Source organism: Salmo salar, chromosome 09 (assembly GCF_965601325.2).
Source record: "Salmo salar chromosome 09, fSalSal1, whole genome shotgun sequence".
Taxonomy (NCBI): Eukaryota; Metazoa; Chordata; class Actinopteri; order Salmoniformes; family Salmonidae; genus Salmo; species Salmo salar.
Genome location: NC_138299.1, coordinates 113,877,058 through 113,889,989, shown reverse-complemented (window position 1 = coordinate 113,889,989; position 12,932 = coordinate 113,877,058). Strand labels below are relative to the sequence as shown.

Here is a 12,932-nt window from a genome sequence, read left to right as displayed (position 1 = left end):
AGGTGTCTGGTTAGACTGTAAACTCTCCTTCCCGACTCACATCAAACATCTCCAATCCAAAGCTAAATCTAGAATTGGCTTCCTATTTCGCAACAAAGCATCTTTCACTCATGCTGCCAAACATACCCTCGTAAAACTGACCATCCTACCGATCCTTGACTTCGGCGATATAATTTACAAAATAGCCTCCAATACCCTACTCAATAAATTGGATGCAGTGCCATCCGTTTTGTCACCAAAGCCCCATATACTACCCACCACTGCGACCTGTACGCGCTCGTTGGCTGGCCCTCGCTTCATACTCGTCGCCAAACCCACTGGCTCCAGGTCATCTACAAGACCCTGCTAGGTAAAGGTCCCCTTATCTCAGCTCGCTGGTCACCATAGCAACACCCACCTGTAGCACGTGCTCCAGCAGGTATACGTCTCTGGTCACCCCCAAAGCCAATTCCTCCTTCGGCCGCCTCTCCTTCCAGTTCTCTGCTGCCAATGACTGGAATGAACTACAACAATCTCTAAAACTGGAAACACTTATCTCCCTCACTAGCTTTAAGCACCAGCTGTCAGACCAGCTCACAGATTACTGCACCTGTACATAGCCCATCTATAATTTAGACCAAACAACTACCTCTTCCCCTACTGTATTTATTTTGCTCCTTTGCACCCCATTACTTCTATTTCTACTTTACACTTTCTTCCACTGCAAATCTACCATTCCAGTGTTTTACTTGCTTTATTGTATTTACCTCGGCACCATGGCCTTTTTTGCCTTTACCTCCCTTATCTCACCTCATTTGCTCACTTTGTATATAGACTTATTTTTCTACTATATTATTGACTTAGTTTGTTTTACGCCATGTGTAACTCTGTGTTGTTGTATGTGTCAAACTGCTTTGCTTTATCTTGGCCAGGTCACAATTGTTAATGAGAACTTGTTCTCAACTTGCCTACCTGGTTAAATAATAAATAAATAAATAAAAGGCACTACAGAGGATAGTGTGTACGGCCCAGTACATCACTTCCTGCCATCCAGGACCTCTATACCAGGCAGTGTCAGAAGGCCCTGAAAATCGTCAAAGACTCCAGCCACCCTAGTCATAGACCATTCTCTCTGCTTCCGCACGGCAAGTCTAGGTCCAAGAGGCTTCTTAACAACTTCTACCCCCAAGCAATAAGACTCCTGAACATCTAATCAAATGTCTACCCAGAGTATTTGCATTGCCCCCCCCCCCTTTTTTTACACACTGCTACTCTGTTATTATCTATGCATAGTCACTTTAATAACTCTACCTACATATACTTATTACCCCAATTACCTCGACTAACCGGTGCTTTTCACATTGACTCTGTACCAGTACCCACTGTATATAGTCTCGCTATTATTATTTTACTGCTGCTCTATAACTACTTATTACTATTATTTCTTATTCTTATTTGTATTTTTTAAACTGCATTGTTGGTTAGGGGCTTGTAAGTAAGCATTTCACTGTAAGGTCTACACCAGTTGTGTTTGGCGCATGTGACAAATACAATTCAGAGGCGATTTGATATTCTGCAAAGCCAGATTTTTTCCAATGGTCAAATAAAATTACAGAATAGTTTTGATGTACTATAAAGGAACGTAGTGTGAAAACGTACTAATCACTAACAAGTGGACTCCCCTCAAAACTGTGCACATTAATCATACTAATTTGTCATTGCTATGGCATGTTCGACTGAATTTCAGCCTGTATATTTTCCATGATCAAAAACAATGACAAATTCACATACTCATAGCCATCATAGATATCACCTTCCAGAAATATATTTCAACCAGCAACTCCAAACACAGTCATGTGAAAGATTATGCATAATATGACAAACATTAATGAAAATGTGATGAAATTAAATGACATGGATGAAATGGATACTGAGATATGAAAAAAATGCATTTATTCAGATAAACATTTACATATGAAAGTATACAAAATGAGACAATGTGAGACCCTTTCAAAAGAGCATTTAACAGAATGCAAAACAAATGGATGAATGGTTTCTCATTCACAAAAAGGAAACAAGACGACAGTGTAATAATGGATCAATGGTGTGTGTGTGTGTGTGTATGTGGGTGGGCGTGCGTGCGTGCGTCACATATATGCTATGCCATTCTGTATTCTAAGTGCGAGTTGTGTCTTCCACCATGTTATTATGCTCGCTGTGTGTCTATAGCTATATTCTGCAGTGGTAAAACGTTACTATCTTGGCTCTGTAGCTAGTCTTTAATCCTTCTGACAGGTAGCTCCACACGGAGTCGCTTCCAGAACCTAGAGGACAGATCGCTGGATTTGTCCCCTTGCCATCGGACCAATGCCAGGGCTACTCTCGCTCGCCTCAGCTCGCGCACCCAGCCGCCCCGCCTCAAGGGCTTATACTGGACCAGGATGACCCGCAGATGTCCACCCCATGCCATGCTGTCTAGCCCTGCCTTGAGCTCCAGCAGGGCCTGGGTCCCCTGGAGGCCGTATCCTGGGCTGAGCACCACCAGGACGCGGCGACTGCGGCCCACAAAGGTCAACGTCTCGTCAGTGATGGCTGGGAAGGGGATCACACCATTCTCACTCAGTAACACAGCGCTTCCGAGGGGGTCGGACTGAGCAAGGCGCTATGCAGATTCACTAATCTTGATCACATAATGAGTCATTTTGGATGCAAGATGATTTGTAGATCAGTGATTCAGCACAGCGCCTTCATTCAGGCCAATCCTCCGAATCTTCTAATGGTAATAGCATGTGTCATTGTTAGGGCCAGGGGAGGTTTGCTGACCATGTGACATGACCAGGGAAAACACCAGGCCCTGGTTGTAGGCTATTAGAGTTTTTCCTGGTCAGGTTGTGGTCAGGAAAATCTCTGGTCTGTAATCATCTCCCTAACAATTCCTACACATTTCTACCCACTGGTTCATTCTTACACACTGTTCCCCTTTCTCTCATACACTCCTTATCCCGCTGTTGGACTGTTCCATACTGATATCAGTGCCTGAAGATAGACCATACTCACTCCCTCCAGGAAGGCTGTCCCTGTCGAAGATGCAGACGGTATAGCCCAGCTCATTCTCCAGGACCCTGCGGAGTGTCAAGAGGACAAATTGCTCCTCCTCGCTATTCCTCGCGTACGAGATGTAGATGTCATACTCCTTGTCGTCTGAATGAGGGAGGAAGCAGAAACACAGTAAGAAGAAAAAAATGTATTTCAGAGATGTCATTATTAGCGTCAGGAGTTTCCTGACCACATTAGTTTTTCCAGATCAGGTTTAATACGTTGGAGCTAGGTCAAGTGGTCAGGAAAAACAAATGGCCCTAGTTGGTTATTCTTAGCAAGGTCTGTCTGTACAGTAGGTGTCCCACCTGTACAGCGTTCGTCGGTTCCAAACCAGGAGCGATAGAGCAGCAGCAGCTCCAGCCAGAAGATGTGGTAGACCACGAACAGCACCAGCATCAGGAACAGAGTCACGCCCAGGCCACAGCCCAGCTCCACGGATGGCAGGTACACTGAAAATTCATTAGAGAAATTGGGTGCCTCGGGCTGGACTAGTTGGTAACACCATCACCTGCAGCATATACTGTACCAATATTCAAGGCGACATTTTCACAGTGCAAAAGAATTGTGCAAAGTGCAAAAAATAGCATAAACCAAACATGTTATTTAACCTACTGTATATTTAGGCAGGTGATTCCCATTGAGGCCAATGTCACAGTATGATTTAACAAGAATTTTGTAAACTGAGCAATACATCTATAGTTTCCTCTTTATAAAGCACATTGTTGAAGAAAAAGTTACAAATGTAATCACACTGATTACAATGAGGTTTATTGTAATTTTAGCACTTTGCACAATTATTTTGCACTATAAAAATGTTGCCCTCAGTCTGTGGTAGCCTTAAATCAAATCCAAACCCTCCTACCTGTATGTCTCATCCTGCTCTCCCTCACTGTTACGCCTGCTTATCCCCCCAAAAAAATAATAAAATGGGAAAGGCCTGTGTGATATAGCCAACTCTTCTAGGCTACAGGATTGGTGTGACCTGCACTCACTGGAAATACTATTGATAATGATAATATACTGTACTTTTGTTTGTTCATTCTTTAGAGCCTAAGATGTTGGGGGAAAGGGGGGGTGCTATGCTGACATATGGAATTGTTTTAAGATGGTCATACTATGGATCATTTAGCTTGTTTGTTTTAATTCTTTTTTTTTACACATATTTAACCCCTTTTTTGAGTAGGCACAAAACTACCTTCATAATTCCATATTTTTGTTTTTACAGGTACTGGTTACCTTCAGACGAGTCCCATGACACAATCTCAGCTTTCCACAGTGCAGTCCCATTAATTTGTAGCCCAAACGGTTCAGACACTACCAAACAGAAGTTGGCAAATAGACGATGCCGACTACCAACTTCAGATATCTGTAGCTTAAACTGACGGATTTTACTGGGAATTGTTTTATTATGTAACTTAGATTGATGCACCGGTGCTAGGGAGTTAAGCACCTTTCACACGAGTCATTGCAGCCCAATGTGCTTCACAAGTTATTGCTTGAAATAATAAAACATAGTCGTACACTAAAGCATGTAGCATGTAAAAAATAAAACAAAAAACAGAGCAAGATATAAAACAATGGTATAAAAATAATACTAATAAAGGAAACAAAGAGAATTTATCAAATGTAAAAGCATTAAAACAGAATAAAAAGGCAAACTAGTTAGAAAACAAGATAAGAATATTGATTTTTTTAAGAATGTTACACTAAACAGTCCAAACCTCTGCTACTTACCCTCTGCAGAGATTAAGTTATTTTTAAATTCTATCATGGAAACGATCGGTGGTGGAAATTCAAATAATGAGGAGAGGCAAAGCCAATAATCAATCAACGTATTACTTTTATTAAAAACGTATTGTAATAAGGAGGCTGGTCGCACCACCCATGCAGGTGAAATGGAGTGAGAGCCCCCTGTACAAAAAGTACAAGAGCATTGATATAGTCAAACTACCCCATGCAAGCATCTGCAAAACACGTGGCCCTATGTATGTGTGTGTGAGGGGAGACAACTGGGTGAAAAGGTTGCCTCAGTGTGTCGCAACTCCAGACATACTTCCTCGAACAATAGCTCAACGGTTCCCCCAAGTTGGGCAAGCGTCTTTGACTATCGGCCCAGATGACGTATGGTCGTACTGGTCACACACACACACACAAAACATGAATCTTTCGCCCAGAAACAGGCTCCAAACAAAACAATAGATATATCATTGGTGTGCAGGATAAAACCTTTACTCTGTCTCCAGTTAACTTAAGAGGAACCAGTCAGTTTCTGTCAAGTCTTGGCAGAGTGCCCAGACATCATGGGGTCATTCTACACACACAGAACTGTTAGACCAGGCCTCTATCAAGGCACGCACACACACTTTTCTACCTATATGAGTTTGTTAAAGAAACTATCTCAAGCCCAATGCCTAGGCTTAAAGACGGCTATTTTAGTACAAAAGCATTAGTAAGGTTTAACAGAAAATGTCCTCACAGATCACACAACAGTCCACAAGATCAACCACAGAGCACTAGCTACACACCACTTTCCCATAGTGACTAATACAATATTCAGCACATTTCCACACAAATGATCAACAAATGTCATATTGTGTCATGCTATGCTCTGTGGTGTTTTAAATCATTCCTCACCCTCCTCTTCTAGCACTGCCCTGCGGGTGGCTACATCTCGGCCGTTGCGTCCGGAGCAGTTGTATTCTCTGGTCAGGTCCTCTGAGCTGAAGTCCTGGATGCGGAGCACATTCTCAACTGTCCAGTCCCCAAAATAATTCAACACCACCCTGTAGGATAGAGAGATGAGGGGAGGAGAGAGGAGATGAAGGGAAGGAAAAAATTGGACAGGGGTAACAGAAGAATGAGAGGATAGAAACAAACAAAATATCTGTATAAAAGAATAGAGAAGAATAGAAATGAGAAGATAAAGTAACAGAAGAGACAAGAAAAGACAGAAGAGGATGAGACTTACCTAGAAGTGAATGAGATGCGGGGATCAGCTAGCTGATCTACAGTCTTCCCATCGATGGTCCACCAGGTCTCCCTGGGTCCTTCCAGGTAGGGCAATGACACCCTGCATATGAGAGTCACCTCTGACCCTGCAACAGTCACCACGGCAATCAATTCTGCTGCATTACCACGGGAACAATGTCTACTGTGCTACTGTGTCACCATGACAATATCACCCAATCTCATCAACTCACAAAAAAATGCAAGTAACATTCTGTGAAATGGTATTGATTGTACTCGATTGCCAGTAATCAAATGAATGTGGAACTGTCACTTTAGTCTGCACCCTGTGATGGGAAATATTATTATTGGCACAACCAAAGAACAGCTAAACTGGTACAACACTCTACACTAACTGGTGCAACAAATATAACCTACAACAAAGCACTCTGGGAAATATGTTAAATGAGGCCCAGAAGTCACAATACTATGCACCCACAATTGGTCAATAGGTTGGAAATGTACTGTATTCTATGTGGTGATATTATTCTAACATCTGAAATACAGATATTCTTTCCTCACATATGACAATTTTCACACAATGCAGTGTAATATTTTGTCAAACGTTTACAGTGCATGTTGAGTTGTTAAGTTGAGCCTTGCTGTTAGAAAACAAATCAAAGTATCCGTCTTTCTGTTATCACATATGTATCTCCCCAAACGCACTCAATAATCATTGCCCATCTCAACTTTCAAATTAGTGACAGCCAACACATAAGATAAGTTTATCAAACTTAGTTATAGTAACTTCTAAGTTCTAAAACTGATCTCAAGTCAGTTATTAAAATGTTGGAGATGGAGAGGCCTCAACGTGAGATTCACCTCTGACCCTGCAACAGTCACCAAGGCTATCAATACTGCTGCATTACCATGGGAACAATGTCTACTGTACTAGATAGTCACCATGACAATATCACCGCTTCAGCCATAACTACAACGTTGTCACATTAAACATTTGAATAAAATTAAAAAGGGATAGCCAAAACTCTGATGTTGATGATTCCATGTGTCAATGTTGAGTATTATTTATTTTTTCTATTTATTGAGACAACTCTGTCACAACCATATGCTTAGTATTAATTCTAATTCGATGATCACAACAGCGAAAAGTGGGAAGTGATGGTCTGATCTTCAACTGAATTGTATGACTTGTTATGGGGAAAGAATTGAATCTGAGTTGAATAAGTTTAACTTCATTTATCATAATATTTTCTGAGTGTACAAATCATTAGGAGCACCTTCCTAATATTGAGAAGAACCCCCTTTTGCCCTCAGAACAGCCTAAATTTGTCAGGCCATTGACTCTACAAGGTGTTGAAAGCGTTCCACAGGGATGCTGGCCCATGTTGACTCCAATGCTTCCTACAGTTGTGTCAAGTGGGCTGGATGTCCTTTGGGTGGTGGACTGTTGAGCGTGAAAAACTGCACAGCATTGCAGTTCTTGACACAAACCGGTGCACCTGGCACCTTACCCCGTTCAAAGGGACTTAAATCTTTTGTCTTGCCCATTTACCCTCTGAATGGCACACATACACAATCCAATTTTTTCAAGGCTTAAAAATCTTTCTTTAACCTGTCTCCTCCCCATCTACACTGATTGAAGTGGATTCTCGCAACTGACACTGATAAGGGATCATAGCTGTCACCTGGATTCACCTGGTCAGTCTGTCGTGTGTGTGTGTGTGTGTGTGCGCGCGCGCGCGCGCTTGCACACACACACGTTCAAAAGTTTGGGGTCACTTAGAAATGGCCTTGTTTTTTAAAGAAAAGCACTTTTTTTGGTCAATTAAAATAACATCAAATTGATCAGAAATATAGTGTAGACATTGTTAATGTTGTAAATGACTATTGTAGCTGGAAAACACGTCTCAACGTCAACAGTGAAGCGGCGACTCCGGGATGCTGGCCTTCTAGGCAGAGTTCCTCTGTCCAGTGTCTGTTCTTTTGCCCATCTTAATCTTTTCTTTTATTGGCCAGTCTGAGATATGGCTTCATCTTTGCAACTCTGCCTAGAAGGCCGGCATCCCGGAGTCGCCTCTTCATTGTTGACGTTGAGACTGGTGTTTTGCAGGTACAATTGAATGAAGCTGCCAGTTGAGGACTTGTGAGGCGTCTGTTTCTCAAACTAGACACTCTAATGTACTTGTCCTCTTGCTCAGTTGTGCACCGGGGCCTCCCACTCCTCTTTCTATTCTGGTTAGAGCCAGTTTGCGCTGTTCTGTGAAGTAGGGAGTAGTACACAGCGTTGTATGAGATCTTCAGTTTCTTGGCAATTTCTCGCATGGCATAGCCTTCATTTCTCAGAACAAGAATAGACTGACGAGTTTCGGAAGAAAAGTCTTTGTTTCTGGCCATTTTGAGCCTGTAATCGAACCCACAAATGCTGATGCTCCAGATACTCAACTAGTCTAAAGAAGGCCAATTTATTGCTTCTTTAAATCAGCACAACAGTTTTAAGCTGTGCTAACATAATTGCAAAAGTGTTTTCTAATGATCAATTAGCCTTTTATTATGAAAAACTTGGATTAGCTAACAACGTACCATTGGAACACAGGAGCGATGGTTGAAGATAACGGGCCTCTGTAAGCCAATGTAGATATTCACTTACAAAAAATCTGCTCTTTCCACCTACAATAGTCATTTACAAGATTAACAATGTCTACACTATTTCTGATCAATTTGATGTCATTTTAAATTTGCTTTTCTTTCAAAAACAAGGACATTTCTAAGTGACCCCAAACTTTTGAACGGTAGTGTGTGTGTATATATATATATTTGTTTCAAAAACAAGGACATTTCTAAGTGACCCCAAACTTTTGAACGGTAGTGTGTGTGTGTATATATATATATATATATATACACACACACATATATATATATACATATACACACATATATACATATACACACATATACACACTACCGTTCAAAAGTGTATATATATATGGGGGGGGAAAAGTATTTGATCCCCTGCTGATTTTGTACGTTTGCCCACTTACAAAGAGATGATTAGTCTATAATTTTAATGGTAGGTTTATATGAAAAGTGAGAGAGAGAATAACAACAACAAAAATCCAGAAAAACGCATGTCAAAAATGTTATAAATTGATTTGCATTTTAAATGAGGGAAATAAGTATTTGACCCCTCTGCAAAACATGACTTAGTACTTGGTGGCAAAACCCTTGTTGGCAATCACAGAGGTCAGACGTTTCTTGTAGCTGGCCAGCAAGTTTGCACACATCACAGGAGGAATTTTGTCCCACTCCTCTTTGCAGATCTTCTCCAAGTCATTAAGGTTTCGAGGCTGACGTTTGGCAACTCGAAACTTCAGCTCCCTCCACAGATTTTCTATGGGATTAGGTCTGGAGACTGGCTTGGCCACTCCAGGACCTTAATGTGCTTCTTCTTGAGCCACTCCTTTGTTGCCTTGGCCGTGTGTTTTGGTCCTTGTCATGCTGGAATACCCATCCACGACCCATTTTCAATGCCCTGGCTGAGGGAAGGAGGTTCACACCCAAGATTTGACAGTACATGGCACCGTCAAATGATGCGGTGAAGTTGTCCTGTCCCCTTAGCAGAAAAACACCTCCAAAGCAAAATGTTTCCACCTCCATGTTTGACGGTGGAGATGGTGTTCTTGGGGTCATAGGCAGCATTCCTCCTCCTCCAAACATAGCGAGTTGAGTTGATGCCAAAGAGCTCCATTTTGGTCTCATCTGACCACAACACTTTCACCCAGTTGTCCTCTGAATCATTCAGATGTTCATTGGCAAACTTCAGACAGGCATGTATATGTATTCCTGAGCAGGGGGATCTTGCGGGCGCTGCAGGATTTCAGTCCTTCACGGCGTAGTGTGTTACCAATTGTTTTCTTGGTGACTATGGTCCCAGCTGCCTTGAGATCATTGACAAGATCCTCCCATGTAGTTCTGGGCTGGTTCCTCACCGTTCTTATGCTCATTCCAACTCCACGAGGTGAGATCTTGCAGGGAGCCCCAGGCCGAGGGATATTGACAGTTCTTTTGTGTTTCTTCCATTTGCGAATAATCGCACCAAATGTTGTCGCCTTCTCACCAAGCTGCTTGGCGATGGTCTTGTAGCCCATTCCAGCCTTGTGTAGGTCTACAATCTTGTCCCTGACATCCTTGGAGAGCTCTTTGGTCTTGGCCATGGTGGAGAGTTTGGAATCAAAGTGATTGATTGCTTCTGTGGACAGTTGTCTTTTATACAGGTAACAAGCTGTGGTTAGGAGCACACCCTTTAAGAGTGTGCTCCTAATCTCAGCTCGTTACCTGTATAAAAGACACCTGACCTGGGAGCCAGAAATCTTTCTGATTGAGAGGGGGTCAAATACTTATTTCCCTCATTAAAATGCAAATCAATATAACATTTTTGACATGCGTTTTTCTCGATATTTTTGTTGTTATTCTGTCTCTCACTGTTCAAATAAATAGACTGATCATTTCTTTGTCAGTGGGCAAACGTACAAAATCAGCAGGGGATCAAATACTTTTTTCCCCCCACTGTGTGTGTGTGTGTATATGTGTATATATATATATTTATTACACACTGCTCAAAAATAAAGGGAACACTTAAACAACACAATGTAACTCCAAGTCAATCACACTTCTGTGAAATCAAACTGTCCACTTAGGAAGCAACACTGATTTACAATACATTTCACATGCTTTTGTGCAAATGGAATAGACAACAGGTGGAAATTATAGGCAATTAGCAAGACACCCCCAATAAAGGAGTGGTTCTGCAGGTGGGGACCACAGACCACTTCTCAGTTCCTATGCTTCCTGGCTGATGTTTTGGTCACTTTTGAATGCTGGCGGTGCTTTCACTCTAGTGGTAGCATGAGACGGAGTCTACAACCCACACAAGTGGCTCAGGTAGTGCAGCTCATCCAAGATGGCACATCAATGCGAGCTGTGGCAAGAAGGTTTGCTGTGTCTGTCAGCGTAGTGTCCAGAGCATGGAGGCGCTACCAGGAGACAGGCAAGTACATCAGGAGACGTGGAGGAGGCCGTAGGAGGGCAACAACCCAGCAGCAGGACCGCTACCTCCGCCTTTGTGCAAGGAGGAGCAGGAGAAGCACTGCCAGAGCCCTGCAAAATGACCTCCAGCAGGCTACAAATGTGCATGTGTCTGCTCAAACGGTCAGAAACAGACTCCATGAGGGTGGTATGAGGGCCCGATGTCCACAGGTGGGGGTTGTGCTTACAGCCCAACACCGTGCAGGACGTTTGGCATTTGCCAGAGAACACCAAGATTGGCAAATTCGCCACTGGCGCCCTGTGCTCTTCACAGATGAAAGCAGGTTCACACTGAGCACGTGACAGACGTGACAGAGTCTGGAGACGCCGTGGAGAACGTTCTGCTGCCTGCAACATCCTCCAGCATGACCGGTTTGGCAGTGGGTCAGTCATGGTGTGGGGTGGCATTTCTTTGGGGGGCCGCATAGCCCTCCATGTGCTCGCCAGAGGTAGCCTGACTGCCATTAGGTACCGAGATGAGATCCTCAGACCCCTTGTGAGACCATATGCTGGTGCGGTTGGCCCTGGGTTCCTCCTAATGCAAGACAATGCTAGACCTCATGTGGCTGGAGGGTGTCAGCAGTTCCTGCAAGAGGAAGGCATTGATGCTATGGACTGGCCCGCCCGTTCCCCAGACCTGAATCCAATTGAGCACATCTGGGACATCATGTCTCGCTCCATCCACCAACGCCACGTTGCACCACAGACTGTCCAGGAGTTGGCGGATGCTTTAGTCCAGGTCTGGGAGGAGATCCCTCAGGAGACCATCCGCCACCTCATCTGGAGCATGCCCAGGCATTGTAGGGAGGTCATACAGGCACGTGGTCACACACACACTACTGAGCCTCATTTTGACTTGTTTTAAGGACATTACATCAAAGTTGGATCAGCCTGTAGTGTGGTTTTCCACTTTAATTTTGAGTGTGACTCCAAATCCAGACCTCCATGGGTTGATAAATTGGATTTCCATTGATTATTTTTGTGTGATTTTGTTGTCAGCACATTCAACTATGTAAAGAAAAAAGTATTTAATAAGATTATTTCTTTCATTCTGATCTAGGATGTGTTGGTTTTTTTTTCAAAAAAATAAAGGGAACACTTAAACTTTTTTCTTTACATAGTTGAATGTGCTGACAACAAAATAAAAATTATATATATATATATATATATATATATATATATATATATATATATATATATATATATATATATATATATATATATATATATATATATATATATATATATATATACATATACACACATACACACATACACACACACACACTTGAAGTCGGAATACCTTGACTTTCTTGTCCTTAAGCCATTTTGCCACAACTTTGGAAGTATGCTTGGGGTCATTGTTCATTTGGAAGACCCATATGTAACCAAGCTTTAACTTCCTGACTGATGTCTTGAGATGTTGCTTCAATATATCCACATAGTTTTCCTGCCTCATGATGCTATCTATTTTGTGAAGTGCACCAGTCCCTCCTTCAGAAAAGCACTCCCACAACATGATGCTGCCACCCCCGTGCTTCACAGTTGGGATGGTGTTCTTCGGCTTGCAAGACTCCCCCTTTATCCTCCAAACATAACGATGGTCATTATGGCCAAACAGTTCTATTTTTGTTTCATCAGACCAGAGGACATTTCTCCAAAAAGTACGATCTTTGTCCCCATGTGCAGTTGCAAACCGTAGTCTGGCTTTTATATGGCGGTTTTGGAGCAGTGGCTTCTTCCTTGCTGAGCGGCCTTTCAGGTTATGTCGATATAGGACTCATTTTACTGTGGAGAGAGATACT

At 42.6% G+C, this 12,932-nt stretch overlaps 1 protein-coding gene across 1 annotated transcript in view; it reads right to left on the bottom strand.

Moving 5' to 3' along the window:
* Positions 1-1,916: 1,916 nt before the first annotated feature.
* il1rap (interleukin 1 receptor accessory protein) overlaps positions 1,917-12,932 on the bottom strand; it is a 34,236-nt gene continuing 23,220 nt past the window's right edge. The window contains 5 exon segments of the mRNA NM_001123552.1: positions 1,917-2,571; positions 3,037-3,180; positions 3,384-3,527; positions 5,713-5,861; positions 6,047-6,173. Coding sequence (NP_001117024.1) covers positions 2,252-2,571; positions 3,037-3,180; positions 3,384-3,527; positions 5,713-5,861; positions 6,047-6,173 — 884 coding nt within the window. The 3' untranslated portion in view covers positions 1,917-2,251.